We start from the raw sequence: 20,627 nt of genomic DNA, 5'->3' as shown, positions 1-20,627 counted from the left end.
TTTCACAAAATAAAAGCAAGAGAGACTTGTCTTTCCCTGTGTAGCAATGCCCATGCTTCATACGGAGCCTGTTGGTGCTGAGTTCCACAACAGGACTTAACTCCTTCCAGGCAGTTAAGGCAGCTCACAAGTACCTTTGCTTCATTCTCACCAACATCATGAGCCTACAGTGGTGGTAGTCTAAAGAACATGTTCTAGACAAAAAGAAAAATGGTGCCTATTTTAAGTAGCTATTGTTAAATAAGAAATCATTACAGAATTATGCAGTGCCCCAGAGTATTTTCATTTTGCTATTCCACAAAGTGTTTATTCCCATCCAAACAGTACCCAGTATCCATGAATAAAACTTCTGCCCCAAGGTGTGCTTCAGTAGTACAACAAAGCATCCCTGAAACTGCAGTCAGGACACTTTCAAATCCTTTATGTTGATGTAGCAATACCATCTCTAAACTGTAAACTCAGTATCTGTTAGCATCTGTTTCTTGTACGAAAGACATTTACAATCTAGAAAAGCAAACAGCAAAAGGTCATAAGAGCCTTTGTAAACTCTGCTAGTGCTAAATTATGTTCTGGTGACCACTGCAATGGTTTCCTGTCACAGGCGCACCCAGGGAAGCTGTAAACCTCGTGTTAGGAAACAAGTCCTCCCTGGCCCTGCACACCCAGGAGGAGCAGCTGTTTCTGGACAGCTCCATTGTCATTGTATCAACTGAAAATCCTCCTTCGCTCCCCATCTGTCCAAACTGCTCTTTTATCAGGAAATACTCTCTTTCTTTGGAGTTTTATTGCAGACTGAAGCTTGTCTCTGACCACCTGTAAACTCCCCACAAGGAGGTGACAGCTTTTGATGTGTGCAGCAGAACTGCCCTCCCTCAGGGGAAGTCATCACTCCCAGGGTGAGCTGGGACATCCATGAGTTGGATGCACCAGTGTCAGGAGGAGATGCCTAAAACAGTTTGACTGTGTCTCTTCAGGGCTGTCCTTGAGATACAACCCTTTGCTCCACAGCAGGGGCTAAGCAGTCCTATTTGGTGTCCACTGAGGACTTCACTCTGCCACTGTGAAAGAGATATTTCTATTGAGGTCCACAGCTGTTTGTCAGTGGAAAATTAGGCTGCAGTGATCTTCACCACCTTGAACAAGCCATGGGGATTCCATTCTTCCTCTGAATGACCAGTGAGGCCCAAGATGATGTGAGAGCTCAGTCTTGCCTTCCTGAAATTCCCAGCACCCAGAATATCTCCTGGATTTGGCTGCAGTTAAGCAGTGAAGTGGCTGTTTGAAGGCCACCTTCCTGTATTTTGCTCCTGTGCTGCTTTGGCAACTAGAGGGAGGACAACTGCAGAAAATTCAGCTGCGAAGTTTTGTAAGCCATCCCTAGCACCAAACACCAAGCTCCCTCCTTTGTCTCCAGTCTTCTTTCCCTGATAGTTTTCATCTGTATATTTACTACATCTGTTTACTTCATTGTGCTTTCTGGCCCTCATTCCATTCCTCCCCCTTTCATTTGCTCCTCATCAGAAATGTCTAGCACACAAGACAGAAGAGAGACTCCTGCTTTCAATATAGCAGTACTTGAGCAGGTAAAATCCCTTTGAGAGCCTAGGTCTCAAAACATGTTTCAGTCTCTGGGAAGTGATTTCTCTGGCTGGAAAGTTCCCATGGCATGTCACTTATAATGGTGTCATTCCCCATTCTCTGCAACCAGTTGTCTACAAATCATTTTGCTCACCTGTGCCACATATTTCTACAGTATTTTCACAAGCAGGGCCTGTAAGACATGATTTCCTGGCACTTACTCAGCTATTAGGCGTAATGAAATCCAAACTGTTTATTAGCTCATCCACTATCTCAGCTACCCAGACATCTAGCTCGAATTCCAGATGTCCAATTAGCAAACCCAAATTTCCCAACTGTTGGATGAATGCATGTTTCCCTGTCACTGTCTCCATTTGAGACCAATTAGTTGGTTCACTTTTGGACAGTCTCTCTTTGCTGTTTTTAGCATGTCAGCTCTATTAATGGTTGCCCTTGAGGCAATGTCCACTTTTTCTATGCATTTCACAGATAGCAGCAGATGATTTGTAGCCAGTCCCCTCCTTTTGTAATTCAACTGTGAGGATCTAAACAAAAACCTGGGGCCTCATTTGTGTACCTTTGGGCTTCACTGACGTTATGTGGTGCCCTTGCAACTCTCAGACTGTGAGAGGGGCTTTTTTACTAGGCTCTTGTGATGTTTTGTTCTGGCCCAGCCTCCAATTACAACAGTTTGACATTTTATAGCAAATGTTTTCACTGTACCAACACTTAATTCAATGGCTTTCTTTAGTTTTTGCTTTATTGCCAGCTTCTCTTGTTTTACAAACCAAATCTATCACTTTCTTTAAGTGTTCAGAAATGCCACAGACCAGACTAGACTCACCTTTTCCATTTGACATATCTGTGCTTGCGGCGTTCAGGGTAATTAATGTCCATCTTTCTTGCTAGCAGCTGCTTCCTTTCCTGGTTGGCTGCTGCAGAGAAAAATTCAAATGGTGGGGCAAATTCCTCAAGCCCTTGGGGTGTCTAATTTCATTTTGCTGATCTGGCCCTGCAAGTCGAAGTCCAGGTAAATGTGTCTAAGTTGTTCCATTGCCCATTTGTCCTGGGAGTCCTTGTTTGCATCTGATTGTGCCAAAACCAGGTCTTGCCTGGTCTTCAGCCAGGCCAGGGGATTCAGCTTTCCCCTTGCTGCTAATTCTTTGATCTGGCTCTTGCTGCCTTGAGGCTGCCTGCGTGCTACATCTCAACAGCTCCTACAAACTTGGAGCGCTTGGTTGACTGTCACGGGCTTCTCTGCACACAGACAGAGCTGGTGTGCACGGGCTGGCTGCTGGAAACCTCTCCCCTCCCTCTTTCTAGCCACTCGCCTGGGTGAGACGCTGAGCAGAGCCAAGAAGCCTGTCAGGGAGTTTTCCCTCAAAGAAATCAAGTTTTGCATTATTTGAACTGGGCAATCTCTTCTCTCCCTGACTGGCCTCTGAGGGTTACACATGGAGTAGAAAATAGTTTTCCTGAGGTCATTTGGCTAAGCCACTTGTGCAGCCAGGTGGCTGAGTGAGGTCTGCTCTGACCTCTGCCCCTTTCATTGCTTTCTCAACAGTTTCTGAGATCTGTCATTCCTGACTGCTGTTCACGTCTGTTAGCAGGTTTTGGGTTGTCAAGACACCTTTGAGTCTCCCTGGCTCCCTGGAAATCCTCTTCAGAGCAGACAGGTCTCTGCTTCCAGCTGTGGGGCTGCCCAGTCTGGCTAGACACTGTGTAGCTGTCGTTCCAAAAGCAGTTTTGTCTCCACCTAGAAGCCATCTCTTCACCATTACCAAGGTACTTCTAAATGCTTTTGAATGCTTTTCACCTTTAGTGAAGCTTAGGTTGGGGAGAACTTGTTGCTAGGGGGGGGCTTGAATGAACTCAGATGTGCTGAGGGTTGTCCCAGCCTTTTCCCTGCAGCAATGAGCAAGACATTTATGGTCTGGGACATATTTACAAGCCAGCTCAGCTCAGGTGTCCTGGCTGACTTGAAACTGCTAACAGCCTGCAGCCCGTGGCTGGTCTGCAATTTTGTCCCATCAAAACCAGGACAGCACCACAGAGTCAAAGGGAGTTGAGGATGCAGGGGGAGAGGAGTGCGGGGGAGAGAATGAGGCAGGAATGCTGCAGAAGGTGAGATGGAGGAGAGATGGAAGTTGAGCAAGAACTGTGGTTGCCCACAGGCTCTGCATGCTACAGCTGCAGATCAGATGTAGCTTGTAAGCTCCATGCCTCCCACTTGGCTTTCAGATTTGCTTCTGCCACAGCTGATTTTTGTGGCATCCCCATTACTGTATCTCTCTTGAGGCTGTGCCCTTATAGCTCCTCAGGTTCTGCTCCTGGAGACTGGCTGTTGCTAGTGACATGCAGAGTAATACTTCACAGTCCATGTTACTGGGCACAATTCAGTGTGCTGTGGGCTGTGTGGATTATGAGGTGAAGATGATGACAGAATCAGGCTACTTTAGTACAGTCCTCTATCTCTGAGGCAAGTGCAGTGTGCAGCGTCCCCAGACGCAGCAGGAATTAGGAGCTGGGTTTTTGTGTGTTACAGTTGTCTTTTAATCGGCTTAGGCAAAACCTCTCTTCTCTTCTGCCCTTCTTCTGTTCTTGGGAGCCATAATCCTAATATATGTTTAGTCTGTGTCCTTGACTTCTCCCATCTGCTCTGCCTTTATTCCACAAATACACAAAAGCAATAACTAGTGGGATATGATACACCTGAAAGTAGAGGTAACTCTTTATCTTCGTTATGTACAAATGCGTATCTTTGCATGGAGGTTTTTCTGGTTCCACAAAGTGTCTTGAAGGCTTCTGTTTCTTGTACTTGTCTCAAAGGGATGGTGACTCTTACAGTCCTCCTTGACTCCTCTGTGGACACTCTCGGTGTTTGTATGGCTGTGCAATTGCCATCTCACTTTAAACAAAAGGCAGGGTTCTGTTTTTGTAAGTCATTATCAGCCATTTAGCCTTAGGGTCACTCATTTGCCTTTGCACTAATGAAAAGGACACAAGATTACTACCAAGTCAGGTATCTTCATGGTGGCCTAGTCTAGTCCATTTAGACTGATGTCTGCAGAAAAACCTCTGCCCTAGTTGAGGACTATCTTGGCACCATTAACAGAAAGTCAGAGTAATGTGCAGTTCTGGGGGAAGGAGTAACCCCCTCTGTGTGTCTGAGTCGGATTAGCACATCACCATCAGAAAGGCAGCTCAATGGCTTCTTGTGCCTGCTGTAGCCAGCAAATAGAACCTTCAACTTCAAGAACAGTTTATCAGGGTACTTCTTCCAATGCTAAATTCAACCATTAGGATATAAGTACTCACTGGAGACCTGTTCAAGTGTGACTCAAAGCAGCATGGGTGGGGAAGAGAGGTAGGGCTGCAAAGAGTGGCTGGATCAGGACTGACTTTGTAACTCAGATGGAATGAGCTCAAATTCTTTGAAGTGTGTCCATTTGAGAACATTACCCTTAACTTTTTTCCTCACATCAATTTGCTTATAGATTAATTTTTATATGCTTTGCGGGGGTGGGGGGTGGGTTGGGATGTGGGTGGGTGATGGAATTGATAATGTGACCCAAAATATTTCTCTTTCCAAAATGGCCAAGTTACAGTGGAAAAAAACAGCGCAGCCACATAAAGATGTGCTAGTTATAAAAGCAATGTGAGGGCCTTGCAAAGATCTCCACCTGCAGCAGCTCATTAAGATGTAGCAGCTGAAGCCAGGTCTTTCCCCTTCTTTGGAAAGGACTGGTTCCTGTCCACCCGCACGCAAGATCTGGAGCTTGCTCACTGGATCATCTGCTGCCTCCAGCTGCCAGCCAGCATGGGGGGCGCTCTGTGTGTGTTAAAAACCTCTTCCCAACAATGACTGCTCTTTCCTGAGGGCAGCAAATAATTGTAGAACATTGCACTGTCTGGGGCATCCATAGGGTACCACATAGCACAAGACCCCTTGACATCTCTGGGCATTGTCAGTGGCCACCTCTCTGACTTTCCTCCATCCCTTGCTGCCCCTCTGTACCTTGCCTACCCCATTGTACCCATACCTTGTGACTCCCCAGCATCAGGCAAGGTGAAAAGGAAATCTCCACTAGAGACTGGACAGCCACCAGTGGTGAGGTTCCAGCTGTGCCACTTATTGCCTAGGGTACATGCTTTCTCAGATGGACCTGAATCCTCACTAGCTGTGAGCCACAGCCTCTTTGAGGGTTCATGTTCATGAGCTCATTTTTGTAATGACTGATGCATACTCAATATTTGTTTATAGACCATGATAGTGGACAACATTTAATGAAGCACAGAGAGAAAGCCAAGTATTGGGTTCAGGGACTGCAAGCACAGAAGAGAGAAGCTGTATGATCCTCTTTACCTTTCCACTTGCTGTACCTCCATAGGCACATGCTGGTACCACGTTTATTCCCCATGCCTTTAAGATCCAAGCCAGAATAGGACTGCATGTATTTTTCCCTCCTCTCTTTATATAATACACCTCAAACTATAGCCTAAAGAAAGTCTCTGGGTACAACCACTGAATATGGATGATGCCTCTTAACTCATTTCACAGCCAGGGTGACCTGAAATGGCTTAGCTGAAAGTATTTTCTAACTCTGGCCAGGTCAGGAGAATGGCTGTCTGCTCCTCCCTGACTTGCCATACCCTGGGTGGTAGTATCATCTCTTGCTTTTGGAGCCAGCAGTCCTCAGAGGGCTGCTTCTCCTTGGTTGTTTGAGATGAGTGGTGCAGGCAATTTGCTGCCAAAAGTTGCTGGGCATGTCTGGTCTGAGAGATAGTAGAGGGTTAGGCAGAACAGCCAGCATGTTGTTGTGGTTACAGTGGTGCTGGAAACAGCCCACTGCTGCTGTGCTGTAGCTGTTATGCATCTCTAACTGCAGGGTTTCACTTGGTTACTGACACCTGAACAGGGATTTCTGATGGTAGGTGTCCAGAGATGTCTAGGCAGAGGGGAGGTGTAGGCAGCTCAGAAAGGAATCTGTGCTTTGCTGGGGACAGATTCTCTCCTCAGGGTCTGCTGGCTGTTTCAGTGAGATCCTCATCATGTCAATGATAGTCTCAATGGAAACCTGCATTTTGACTCCCAGATTTGGTGTCTTGAACTGAATTATGCTTTGAGGGCTCAGCAGGTTGTGCTTTCAGGAAGAGATGCTCATTCAGCATTGGGCTGGCTCAGGGACCTGGAAGCCAGTCCTGGGAAAATCCCTGGGGAGCATGCCCAAATGGTGCCCTAGGCAGTCAGTAAATGCCCTGTGGCACTCATAGATACTAGTGCATCTAAAATCAAAATCTGTGTTCATTCCCTGCCTAAATCAAGCTACTCATTTGAATATGGACTTCTACCTTCTGGCCATCTCCTGCAATCTTTAAACCCTGCCATTGGTTACTTTGTCTGCCCCCATCTCAACGACGCTCAGTGGCCTTCAGATAGAGTGTCAAGAGAAATAAGCCAAGTGGTAGGCTCAGACAGTAGGCTGAACCAGAGTTATGTCCCACTGAAACTGCTTCAGCAGGTGATCTTGGGGCTAAGTGTCAGGTCTGACACCAGCCTCTGCCAGGTAGCAGAAAAAAGCCTGGTGACAGCTGCCTCCTTTGGGGTTAAGCCTCAAGTTCAACTCATGACCCTAAACTGGGGAAAATAATCTGTTTCTTGGAAGTCCCAACTGAGCTGCCACAGCTCTACATGAAATCAATTGTCCATGCTGGTCATTGTGGTCAGTGTGAGTCATAGAATGGTCTGGGCTGGAAGGGATCTCCAAAGCTCATCTAGTCCAACCAGCACTCCAGTCAGCAGGGACGTCCTCAACTAGACCAGGTTGCCTAGAGCCCTGTCGAGCCTCACTGAAGCACTGGTGTAAGTTTGTCCCTCACTGTCTGTAGACTCTCTCCCAGTGCCTTCTGGTCCCTTGCACAAACCCAAGCATGACCTCTGCCCGAAGGAATTCAACCAGGCAGCGAAATGTCTAGCTGCTAGAAAATCACCTGCAATTATTCACACCCTTGAAATTGCAGGAGCAAAATGAGAGCCTGCTTTTCAAAATCAGGTCCATTTATGTGTCTGCAAAGTATATAATCTCCACATAATTCATCAGCACCACTAATCTAAACTCCTAGGTATTGAGCTCAAGAGCGCATGTGTTTTCCATGTGTGTGTAACATCAAACAAACCGGTGTTTAACTTGTCAGAATATAATCAACTTCCATTAATTACTTCAGTATGAAGCCTCCAGCACCAATGGTTCTTCGTATAATCACTCTAAAAGCTTTTATTGGGGAGCTAAACAGCTCAATAATACTAATTAATTGTGTTTCTTGGACAACCAAGATCGTAGAAGCAGAAAGGTGGCGTTGGTACATTTCCCACTACATTGATTTTCACATTTCTGGAATGCATTTCCCCATAATAGTCATTAGTGCACAGAGAGAAGAATTGGAAAGGTGCAGTAGAAGCACAGCATTCCTGAAATATGATTTGAGATTCGTACTGGATCTGCACTGTTTGCCAGAAATCCAAGCTCTGGCAAAGGGCTTAGGCTTTCTAGGCTATTTGCCCAATAGGCTGAGTGAAAAAAACCAGCAAACCAAAAAATCTGCCAATATTTATGTACCAGCATGTGATTCAATTGTTTTATTGCAGAATAAAAGTGACACAGAAGAGAGAGGAGGAGGACAGAAACTCTGCAAGTCTGGTGGAAAAATACAGAGCATTCGAATGTTAGTGTTAAAGGACTTTAAGGCCTTTAATTAAACTACCTCAAAACTCACATGCTCATGAAAACTGAAAGAGAAAGAGAGCAATTGCTCTCCTGGGGCTTCCAGGGCTTTACTTCTACACATATTTTTCTAATTCTACATAGTGGAACAAAGAATGTGCTTTTCCCACCTGAGAAGTTGTTTGGTGATTCATGAAGCTTTCTCCCTTGTCTGAAGCTGGGATTTCTCAGCTACGTACCCCAGGGCTGCACCGTTGCAGAGCGGAAGAGAGCTGGCTGGGAGGGGGACTGCTAGTGGGGAGAGTGTGAGGCCTAGGGAGCATTTTGGATCAGCAGGATATTACTTAGTGTTGTGTGTGTATGTATTTATATGTTGGGAGTAAATGAATTGTTGCACTCAATGGCATGGAAAAGTAAATAAAAAGCCTCTCTTGGCTGGATCATGAATGCCAGTTGTGGGTTTGGCTTCGTGTTTCAAGGCTCTATTCACTGCCGGTTCTTATACCTTCAGGCTCTCTCTGCAGCTCCAGTGTCATCTTTTTGTCTACACAAATAGTCAGTAGCACTTGAACACAAATCATCTTAGCCATGTATTTATAGTCTCTTGCCTTTGAAGTCCCATCCCCACTGATCTCCATCATAAAAGATGGATTTCCCTCAGTGGAAATGTATGGCATGGCCAGTGCCTTGGTAAATCAAGGTCATTCTGTGCTTAAAACCTATGAGATTATTCTTATTTAGTATCTTATTCCTCTTTAGTAGTAAATGTTGTCACAAAGAAGGCATCATTTAGTCCTGTGCCCTACTGAGCCAGGCTCTGTAAAAGTCAACCCATCCCTGGAAAAGCTTCATCTACAAGGTGGCAAAAATTGAGAAGTGTGAGGTGGGAGGCAGACAAGTCATAGATAAATGCATTGTGATCTTTTAGAGCTTTACCTTTGCCTTGGTATAAAGGGCATAGTTAATCCCAGCCTGTAATTAACTGAGGAATGAAGACTGCACATTAAATCAGTAGCTCAAAGAACATAAATAATAAGTGATAACAATAATTTTCAGGAACTGCTGTGTTGCTTTTGCTGGTAATTTGAAAAACAGGTGACCCAGCAGTTCTAAGAAATAAAGAAAACTCTTGTCATTACATTATGCCCAGACTGTCATTTCTTAGAAGACCAGTTACAGACTCTTGATGTTTCATCCTGGTTTGTTCTGACTGTGGAAATAATACTATATTCTCCAGGCAGACCGCTCAAAAGTTACTTGATAAAATGCTGGTGCCAAGAGACAGACAACAGCATCAGTGTTACAGCTTGCTCCTGTGTGGGTCTCATGAGACCTTTCTGTCACTTCCACAAGTCAGTAAGTTCTTACACAGAGAGAGCAGAACCTCAGTGCCAGAGAATGAATATTGGCCAAAATAAAGCACTAGACTTGTAGTGTCACTGAAATATTGGCAAGTCACAATTAGGAACTTTATAATCCCTAGCACCAGGTGAAGGCAGAGAGAGGAATCCATGCTCTGATGCTAAGTGTAGTCTCTGATGTTGATCAGATCTTTCAGATCTAGGCCATTTAACTGCTTACCATCCTCCAGTGATCAGTAGTTTAGTTTAATAACCATCTCCTATTAGCAGTATCTGTGATATTTGCCTTTCCAACCTTGAGAGTCAAAGCCTATTTCTATCATGCTGCACTTGGGTCTGTTTCAGTTTTCATCATCCTCCTGAAAATTTCTGACCTCTTGTGCAACCCTCTTGCATCAAGGCTAGCTCGTTCGGCACACACCAACAGCTGAGCTGTCAGCCCTTGCAGTGAACACCTTGTGAATCATGCAGCTGGCAGAGAAAGGGGACTGAATCTGCTATAGTCACTGGATCTGATACAGCCGTAATAAAATCCTTGTCTTTTGTACAGCAGAAGTGATTCTGTATCTCCTTGGCTGATGGAATTGCCAATGCTTGCAAAAACAATTATCATCGTAATGAATGTGTGCAAGACCTCTAAATTCTGATTTACTTTTCCCCTTTTGACCTCTGGCTCAGTCTCCATCTTTGTGTGTAGCTGGACTTTGCTTGCTTCTGCTCTTGCCACCCCATTTCCCCATCCTCTACTTTCTTTCTGAAGTCAGCTGCCTATACCTACATGAAAACACCAAGTGTCCCTCTGAGTCAACATAGCAAGTCTTTCCACTCCCAGCAGATTCTTCCTTCTGAATGATCCATCTTGTCACAGAAGGAACATTCCTGATGGCTTTTTACACATCCTTTCTGCCTGCTCCCTCTCCAAGAGCAGCTCTGGGGATTCTCCAGCAGCAGCTTTTCCTTGGCTTTGTGGTGAATCCCCACTTGGGCTACAGGCAGTTGTTTTCCTGTCAGTTAGCAGCATCGACCACAAACCAGCCTGTCAAAAAGGTATTGGTTAACATGTTCAGCAACCATTCCGAAGCTTGAGGCAGACTGGGAAATTATTTCTTCCCCAGTTGGTACCTTTTGTGAACCTAGAATTTCTCAGCATTCACCAGAGGCTCTGGAGCAAGCATTACCTGAAGCAGCTTATAGGATCTGTTCCCATGACTTCCTTGTGGTTGGTCTGCCGGTGATAGGATCCAGGACACAGTGAAAACGTTCATTCTCCCATGACATTGAGTAGAGGGAATATAGGCAAACCCTGCAACACAGCCTTCAGAAAGATCAGAGCAGGAACTCCAGATTCTGTTCAAAACAAACATACCTTCTGGAGGGCTTCGGCCCAACTATTTTCTATGGGGGCCCAAAGTATTTACAGATCCTTCAGGAGTTGTTCCATTGCACCTCACTGGAAATTTCTTTGCTTTCCCTTCTGGTAATTTTAACTTTCATGTTAAATGAAAGTCCCTCTCTGTCAGCTGCCATGTTTTTCAAGTCTGTTCTCTTCCATCTGGGAGCCACCTTTGCCCATTATGTTCGGTTCTGAAAGGCTGGGAAAGTTAAACAGCCTCCAGTGGATGGCTGCCCAGTCTCCTCCACTGGCTGGCTGGTGGGATCAGAACTCACTGTCCTTCCCCTCCACTCTTATGCCTGGAATGTAAACACACCTCCCAAAACCAGAGGAATAAACCAGCTGCTATTCGCTCTTTTAACCATCTATTGAGCAACAGACCTCCATGCCATGTTTATAAGGCAGACTGCTGAAATGGAAAATAAGGGTGGGGAGGTGACCTCGAGAGGCCATCCTGCCCCAAAGTAGTATCAATTACACCTATTTAATTCCTGATTAATATGTCTCTCACTTGTTCTTTAGAAAATCACCAGTGACAGAAAGTCTACCACCCACAAAGGCAATGTATTCCTTTTGCAGATAGGTGGCAGATCATTTGGAGAAGCAGTGGGCACTCTTGTACTGTCCAACCAGATACGAGGCTGCTTCTTGTCCTGCCCTACAGGATCAACAGCAGTTATGTCTCTTACTGCCCTGCTATTGCAAAGGTGTGGGCAGGATCTGTGTGCAGGTGAGTCTCAAGTATTTGTTCTGGTGGATTCCTGATAGCTTTGCAGGGACTGGGGAAGTGGGTGAAACATGGATGAAGAAAATTGGCTGCACCTGAGAGCACTTTTGCCTGTGACATTCCCTTCTGTCTGGGTTGGTGCAGCAGAGCCTCAGTCTAGAGCAATGCTCTATCACCACCACCCAAGGCTTTGCTGCTCAGTGTGTCTCTGAGCTACAGCTTCTCTGACGTGTACTTCCTACTTAAGCAATGGGAGCCACCAAAACAAGCCACTGAAAGCAAACCATTGAAGTGTGTTGCCAGGATTCTCAGTAAGAGGTGAAATCTCTGGGATCTTTCATGCTCAAGAGGAAACCAATATCAAAGGTCCACTAATTCTGATGAAAGGAGAATTCATCCCAGGAGCTGTGACATTTAAGACTTCACAGATGAAAAAGTAACGAGTCCTCCTGGTTCTCCATGAGACTGTTTTTCTTTTCATTCTCACACAACAGGTTACAAAAGTCACACTTGGCATTTGGTTTCCATGCTGCCATTTTTGTTGCTGTTGAGGGAATGCAGCAAGAAGTAGCTGAGTATTAGTTTACATAATAATGTTTCCACCTGGCTGTATTTAATTTCCAGTTGTAAATCCAGGTTCCACCAAATCCCACTCTCATGCTGGTACATGTCCTTGTGAAACAGATGCAGGGAGTACTTCATGGTATAAAGTTGCTATACAGCTCCCACCTCAGCTGCCCGTGAGGAAACTGCAAAAAGATTGCAACCTTCTTGTATGTTTGTTCCTGAAGGGAATCCGTGGGATGCCTCTTTAGAAGATACTTGATGCTGACTGCATTACATAGAGAGGCACATCCAGTTGTTCCCACAGTAAACACTTTCACTCCAAGCAGCCTTGTTTGAGATTGTAACAGAAGCGTGGTTTTCTAGGAACAAAGATCATAAAGGAAAGTTTGTGTTTAAAAGGTGAGAGATGGGTAAATATAACTTGTAACTTTGTAACACTTTACAAACTTCAAAGTGACAAAAGCACCAGACTTTCCAGCTGGATTCTGCTCCAGTTTGGCTGGGGCATGGCGTGATGGGGTTATGCCAAGCCTGGGCAGGCTACCTTCAAGAAAACCTTTCTGCTGCCTACTTACAGACACCCTTCTCAGGAGGCATCAGCTTGAGGAGTGTGTTCAGGGGGCTAAAGGACTGAAAATGACTGACAGTTTTCTTTGCTCTACATCTTGGAGCATGAAGAAACACTGTTTGCTGTTTGTATTTTGGTCACTTTTTTTTGTGTGTCTGGTTTCACTGCCAGTGAAGTGTTGCAGCAAATCTTGGACCAGGTGAGTTTGCTGGTTGCCATTATGCTGGTCACCAAGAAACTTAAATTATGCTTAACATCAGATTCCTACAGATCCTTCAGTGCGTCAAAATTAGTGTGTCACTGACAGCACAGTGCTGCTCTCTCCTACCTTTAGAGCCTCACAGCAGCAGGGTGAACAGTGAAGAACCTCCTCTCACATTTCCTGGTTCTTAGAGGACCCCCAAGGGAGACAGCCAGCTCCTCTGCATGGATCTGACTTAGAATGAGGCTTGTTGGGACTCATATAGGAAGCCTGTGTCAGAAAAGGGTCATCACCCCAGTTCTTCACCAACAAACTATCTTTCTTGAGCTCAAGATAATGTGCCTTTACTGTAAAGAAAGAAATGTCCCTAATTTGTGGTTATTTACAGCACTGTAAATCAGGCACATGCCACAAAGTACCAATAAAAATTGTTTAAAATCAGCCTTAAATAGCTAAACTCTCAACAGCAGCTCATAAAATGAGACTTGGCAGTTCTTAGGTAGTTATGGTTAAATTGACAGTCCTTTGGGGAGTTAAGATAGCCAAAAGCAGTAGTAGTTAAGAGTGAAGTGATAGATGGTGGAGCTTGTTGGTTGAAGAGCCCCTGTTGCACACTCCTGAGACTTCATGTTCACTGGCCCTAGGCTGGAAGGTGGGAGATAGCAGACTTTGTTGCTGAACACCAGCTTGTTGAGTCATACGTTCTTCATGAATATGGCCCTAGAAACTGCAAAACCAGATCCCATCGCTGTGTGCATGTAACAGGAGACTTTCCAGGCAGGCAGGAAGATAGAAGGAGAATCAGGTCCAAAACAGGCTAAAAGGAAAGTAAGGAAATCTGAAGAAGGGACCAACACCACAAATGAGACAAGCCCATCCATAAAGAAACCAGATCTCAGCTCCTTTAAAAAGTCAGGTGTGTGAGTTATATCAGCCTCGAGCCAGGTCTGACTTCCGCTGCCAGTAACCACTTCCACTGCCAATAACCCAAGCTGACATAACAGCAACATTAAGGAGATTTGGGATTATTTTTTCCCCTGTTACATTAGGTATTCATGTCTCTTTTCCACTTCTTCTTTTCTTTCTTTCTTTTTTTTCTGCACAAAGTACTTGTATTTTAGCCAGCCTCCACCCCTCTTGTTAAACAAGAGGAGTTTCAAGATGGGGCCCAAAACTAAACACTCGCTCTGCCACGCAGCACTGTGAAAGCCATGGGTTTGGGTCTCAGTTCTGTTGCTGCTGGATATTGAACACACCCAGATGCTGGCAACTCAGTTCATGCAACATGAACTCACATCCAGGATGGATTCCTGTAGCCTCCTTTGCAGTGTGTCAAAGCAATGTTCTCATTCAGCCCTTTGCATCATGCTCCACCTCTCTTTCCTGCCCTAGCTAGCTAGGCCAAGCAGGTATTTCACCCAAGCAGCTCCCAGCTATCAAAATCCTTCTAAACACAACGGCTCAGCTATGCAGAGCAGTATTATTGTCCTCTTTGAAATGCTGCACCAGAGCACAGAGAAATTTGAGGACACTGCTGTGGGCAAGTGAAGGCATAGAACAAGCAATGGTGCAAAAGCTGCACAGATACAGTCACACCATGCCAAGTTCTGTCCATGCTCTGCTGGGGACTTTGATGTAGCAGCTCAGGGTTGGTGCCAAACTTGATTACCCAGTTTCTGAACTAGGCCATATTCTATCCAGCTGGCTCAGAGCAGGCATGCAACTGTCTGTGCAACTGTCTGTGCTTGACTGTGGAAACATGTCTTGGCCCTTGGACCTTCAGAAATGTTTGAATTTGTTAGGGTAGGAGCCAGAATCTCATTGAGGTTCTGATTCTCCAAGAGTCTCACAGATTATTCACAGTAACACAAGGATAAAACAGAGGTCTGTCATGCTTGAAGCTGCCACTGTGACCATTGAATTGGTGCCTATTGGACTTGAGAGATGCTTGTGGAGTACTGGAGGGTCTGCTGTCCTCAGTCCGTGCCAAGTCTGGGCTCCATTGTACTGAAAGTAACAGGCAAGAGTTTAACAAAGTGTAGTCACACTAAGGACTGAGTGGAAACAACTGGAGTTGAAAGCTTCATAGCCAAATGTGAAATTTCACAGCAAGAAACACTGGCATGTGTGCTAAAGTCATCCATGACAGAAGATAGCTTCACCTTTCCCTTTGCCACAGAGTCAGTGGGCATCTGAGGCAGTACCCAGCCCAAACAGCAGTGACAAGCTTTGCTGTTGTAGCTGCTTTTTCTCCTGGCAGTACTGGGATCCCAGCTCTGCCAGGGCTGCTCTGAGGTCCTTAGTGCTGTTTTGAAAGCAGAAATTATTAGTAAGATTTGTACAGCCCTGGTGGAGCTCAGTTTATTTACTTTGTTGCAGCTTTGGGAGGTTGGATGACTGGTCAGACTTACTCTCATCTTCCACGCCACACGGGATGTACCAGCAGACACACCCATCTCCGCCAGCCCTGGAAGCCATGCAGAGGAAAAGGGCCCAAGGCTTTTTCAAGACCAAAAGAAACAGAGGCATCACTGGGCCTGAAAACCTCTGAAGGATTCCTGAAGGAGGGTCTGAGCTTAGTGGCTGCAGCCTCTCTGCTTGGCAGTGCTTTGGCAGGTAGGCTGTGGTGTGCCCTACTGGCAATGCTACTTGATAGCCCTGGCTGGCTACACCAGTATTCAGTCACTGTGGCAAAGCTGGGAGAGAGGGCAGTTCCCTGGTGCTCCTGAACACCCCCAGGGCAGCCACAATCCCCCTTCCTGTTGGAGCTGTCCTTTTGACTAATGCAGAATGGTTCCCATACCCTCCCACTGCTGGGCATGTGGCAGGAGGCACAAAGGACTTTCTGGGCATTAAGAGCACAACGAGTTCTGGAAGCTCACAATTATCAGAGATCCCACTCCTTTTATAATCAATGCTGCTTCCTGCATCTCACATTTGTTGTTGTGTTCCTCCACTGATGGATAGTTTAGGTGGATCAGAACATCACTTACCAAAGCCAGGGCACATAATGAAGAACTTACTGAGTAGTGATAAATGAAGAAACAGCTTTAAGGCCCCACAGCTCTTCCCCTCACCTCCCTTGCACTATACAGAGGTACCATCAACCTGCCTTCCTCTTCTAACCCACAGGGCAGTGGTTACTTCATGCACTCACATGTGGGCATCCAAGTCTAGCTGCTATCCTTTGCTAAACTCCAAGTTAAAACATAAACCATCAAACTATTAAATGTGCTCAGAATGGTCCAAGTGTTATGCTGGGACTTGCTCTCAGTCCCTTGGTGAAACAGCTTCACCTGCCATACATATTTATACATTAGGGTGCCTGCTGAGAACATGAGGCCACAAACTGAGAAGTGGTTGTAGCTGTTGTATGATGCTGTGAGACTGCAGTTCTAAACCCAGTGTAAACTGACCTATTGAGCAACCTGGCAGAATCAGAGCTCCCCTTACTCTCAAGAGTAAGGTTGGGAGTGTTTGGCTCTTTCCAGTGATGTGACAGAACATGTGTGAGCAGAACAAGTTAGTTTCTTCATGTAAGGCTTGGGTACAAAGTAGATGCCAAGGTCATCATCCTTAGGGTGTAGGTGTTTCTACACATTCCCAACAGCAAAAGTCAGGCTGTACATACTCCCTCAGAAATCTGCATATTGACTGAATAACCTAATCTCTACTGAGATGTTGGATGGCCACAGATGTTACAGTGGTATACACACATCACAGAGAAGCAGGACAAAAGCCCAAACCTGTGAGCTGCTCTCTAAAACATTCGTTAGTTCCTCCCATGCAGCTGGAGGAACTTTGCTAAGGTGTAAGTTGTCCTGGGCTCTGATTACTCTGAGCCCTAAACTTCTAGATGGGCTGACTACATCTCCTTCTCCACCACAACTCCACAGCCAGAGACTATCCACACATGCTTCTGTAGACAAGTGTAGCCTGTACTGGTAAAAACCCATAAAAAACTTGAGTCTTTCCCAGCTCCTGGACCTTCTTCAGTGACTCAGCAGAAGGATGATCTATGGCTTCCCTCTGTGCTCTCCACTGTGGAGGATTTATAAGCATCATGCCATGTTGTCATTAGCAGTCCTTAGCCTAAACTTGCTGAACAGCCATTTTCATCAGGGATGTGCTAAACTGCTTCAGATAGCTGTTCACCACAAGGTGCATTAATCCACAGGCTTGTCTTTGCCCTATCACATGGCTGTATCCCAGGACTGGCTGTAACAGGAAGCCAGAAATGCAGATTACTAAGGACAGGCAAATGAATATTTAATTCAAACCAGCAAGGTGTTGTTTGCAGTTATTTATTTTACTAAAATGGTTACATATGTTGAAACAAAGAAGAGCAATAGTAATAGTGTTTGTTTCTTTTTTCCCAATATCATAAATAATTATTGAGTCTTCATTAGCTGTTGGCTCAGCACTGATCATGTTTTTTTTGTTATTTAGAAAAACAAAAAGACACACACACAATTCATTAGAATTTGTGTTTTCAGAGAACTCTAAAGCAGCAGTAGAGAAAAAAAAATAAATTAAAGGAGATGGTAACAAGAAATTATGCCGAGGATTTCTTAAATTTAAACCCTACTTGACGTGTTTTCCAGGTTGTTCTTTGTGCTTTGATCCTTTGAAAAAGAAACAGGAAAAGAAAAGAAGAACCATGAGCAGGTTGTTTAATACAATGGCTTGTCTTCTCCAGCCTTACTTCAGAGAAGTCCCCAGAAGTACCTTTCTTTTTGTTGTTGGTTTGTTTTTTTTTTTAACATGACAAATTTTATTGTCCTTTATACAGACCAAAACACTGTGAATATTTCTAACAGAAAAGTTTGTCCAAACCGTCAATTTATTGTCACAAAATATTTAATACCAGAATAACTTATAATAGTATGAACAAAAGTGAAGTATCAGCTCTCTGCTATTAGTTATAAACTCACATTATTATGTCAAAAATCCAGTAAAGTATCAAAAAGTAATGCTGTGGAATCTTAGACGCAGAATGATGCAAGTCAGTAAAAGGTATACTTCAACTGTTCATACAGTCGTGACATACATTTCTTGCTTGGCACTTTTAAGTCAATGTAATCAGCAATTTAGAAAACAAAGTAAAAATATATATGTACAAAATATTTTCATATCAAATCATTTTCATTGTACACTAAATAAACTCAACAACATGTTATGTTACATCGAGAAGTTTCCTAAGAAGTCACACCAAGGCTGATACTTGCAATGTGTCTTGATTATTTTAGTGCAACTGGAACAGCCTCTACTTGCAAGTTAGTTTCATCATTAGCACAGTCCTGCTTCCGTTGAAGTGGGAGTTCTGCCACTAAGCTCGGCGAGAGCAGGACTGAAGTCTTGTCTTGTTCATTGATGGCTCACCAAAAAGAGAAGCAAGGAAAGGAACAAGTAGGAAAAAACCCGACAGGATACCCACAGGAAAAACAATATCCAAATCCTAGCAACAATCAGCTCTTTTCCAGTTTTCTGTAACTGATTCTGTGTAAATTGGGTTTGGTTTCGCCACTGTTTATTCAAGCACTGTAAACCTTGTCAGACTATTGTTATATGAATAACTTGTACAACTCCCAATGAAACTTAAAAATAAACCTGGTTTTATGCTATTTGTTACACTCAACAGCAGTCAAGTTTAGAGACATGATATTTAATACATAGTTTACTATCTCCTTGAGGTCCTCCCACCTTCAATACTGAGATTTTTCAATGCTTCACTTCACATTTGTGTTTCTAGTTTGGGCTTTGATAGTTAATACTCGAGCTTTTCCTCACTGAACTGTGAACTGTCAACCAACTGTCCTCATTTATGCAGTACCTACCAAATAAAACTGTTTAAACCACGTTACAGTGCCAAGTTCCACCACGGAAACTTTTTGGAGCCCCACTGCATACAATAAACGGTACTACAGATTTAGGTTTTGTACAAGAAGAAATCAATGTTTTTGTTTCTATCAGAACTTCACTAAGTCACTAGCAAAGCTTTTTAAACTGTGGAAATTCACCTTGAAGTTACAGCTAAAATCTCCTCAACTAGAAATCTTTTAACGAGCAACACAGCTGGGAGCATAAGTTCAAAATAATCTGAACAATTAATTAACTTACTTCCTAAATTTGTGTGTTCTAGAGTATTGCACTTTTCAAAGGAATGATTTTGGTATTTTAATATACTGCATATACAGGTTAAGAAACATGCATAACAACCCCATTGTCACTTGGACAAAAACATACTGTACAATTTTTATAACACTGTTGATTAAAAAAACAAAAGGAGAAAGAGAAAGAGAAAGAGAGAGAGAGAGAAAATGATGTAACGATTTCCTTAAGACTCGTCGATTTGTACAAGTCAAACAAGCACAACTCTCCAGGGCCTCCAGCAGTAATGTGTTCAGCCCTAGGCTGCTTAAGCCCACTTGGAATAATATACAAAGTTTAAGCATTATGGCATTGTCATTTTGAGGCATAATACTGGTGTACCATGCCCACGTTATAGCTTATTTTTTTTGAAAGCAAGGCACTTACTGTAATAGCAATGCAAACATCTTATGCGCACTTTGATTAACATAAAATAAGTTAATGTCTTGATAAAAACAGGGTTTCTTTTATAATTTACATGCCTTTTATAGAAGCAATCGAACGTTTCATTTAGTACAATGAAAATGTCTGGAGTCAGAAGGAATATTATTACTTGCTTGTTTGTTTTTAAACTGACCGTACTGTAAAAGGGAACCTATTCGCCTCATAGCTGTGAATCTGATCTTGCTGAAAACCAATCCCGTGAGGAAAATGTCCGTTGGGCAGGAAAAGGAAGTAGGACCCATCTCTCAAAACTGCTGAACTAATGGCACTTTCACAGTCTTTACTTCTGATATATGTGACGATTTCTGAATGATGCAGCTGGTAGTTCCCTGCAGTTTATCTTTCCCCTGGGCAAGGTTCGTTAGGGCCATAGCTGCGTTGATCTCCTTCCAGTACGTTTCATCTTTGCTGGTTCCTTTTCTGTTAGCTGCACTAGATTTAAGCAATAATAAATATTTACACATACAGCTTGCATTAGCTACCTGATGTCAGGAAAACTGTAATAATAGTAGTAATTTTGGGAAACTGTCAAGTCCCTTACTCACCTTTCACACTTATTTGGTCCATTCTCCAGAGTTTCTGAAAACAGGGAAAAAGAAAAGAAGTAGTCTATTATCTTTCAATAGTTTTTATAACAAGCAAGTTCATGGAATAGGCATATGGAAAAACAACCTGAGGTTAATTCCAAAACTGATACCAGATTTCCGAATCAAATCTTTGTTTCAACACATATAAAGGGGCAGCTCCATGCAAGAGTCTGCCTGGCAAAATCTACTCTGAGCTTGAAGCAGGGCACATGTCAAAAAAAACCCAACCAAAACAACCAGCCAAAAAAAACCCCAAGGGGGAGGTCTCCAAGACATTATCTTACAGAAATAGTCTTTGGTAAGGTAGGACCTCACTGAGCATCACCAG

The 20,627-nt window shown here is 44.0% G+C and overlaps 1 protein-coding gene across 3 annotated transcripts in view; it reads right to left on the bottom strand.

The window, feature by feature from the left end:
* Positions 1–17,413: 17,413 nt before the first annotated feature.
* Positions 17,414–20,627, bottom strand: part of MKX (mohawk homeobox) — a 47,604-nt gene continuing 44,390 nt past the window's right edge. For 2 of the 3 annotated variants that reach the window (XM_068146049.1, XM_068146051.1), the window contains 2 exons: positions 20,258–20,291; positions 17,414–20,144 (listed from right to left, as the gene is read on the bottom strand). In XM_068146049.1, the coding sequence (XP_068002150.1) occupies positions 19,958–20,144; positions 20,258–20,291 (221 nt within the window). In that variant the 3' untranslated portion in view covers positions 17,414–19,957. The remainder of the gene's footprint in view (positions 20,145–20,257; positions 20,292–20,627) is intronic. The other variant, XM_068146050.1, reaches the window with a different exon arrangement.

Source organism: Melanerpes formicivorus, unplaced genomic scaffold (assembly GCF_026170545.1).
Source record: "Melanerpes formicivorus ecotype bairdi unplaced genomic scaffold, bMelFor1.0.p_v2 SCAF_13, whole genome shotgun sequence".
In the NCBI taxonomy this organism is placed as follows: Eukaryota; Metazoa; Chordata; class Aves; order Piciformes; family Picidae; genus Melanerpes; species Melanerpes formicivorus.
Note: the sequence above shows the minus strand (reverse complement) of the source record. Positions and strands in the feature narration are given on the sequence as shown.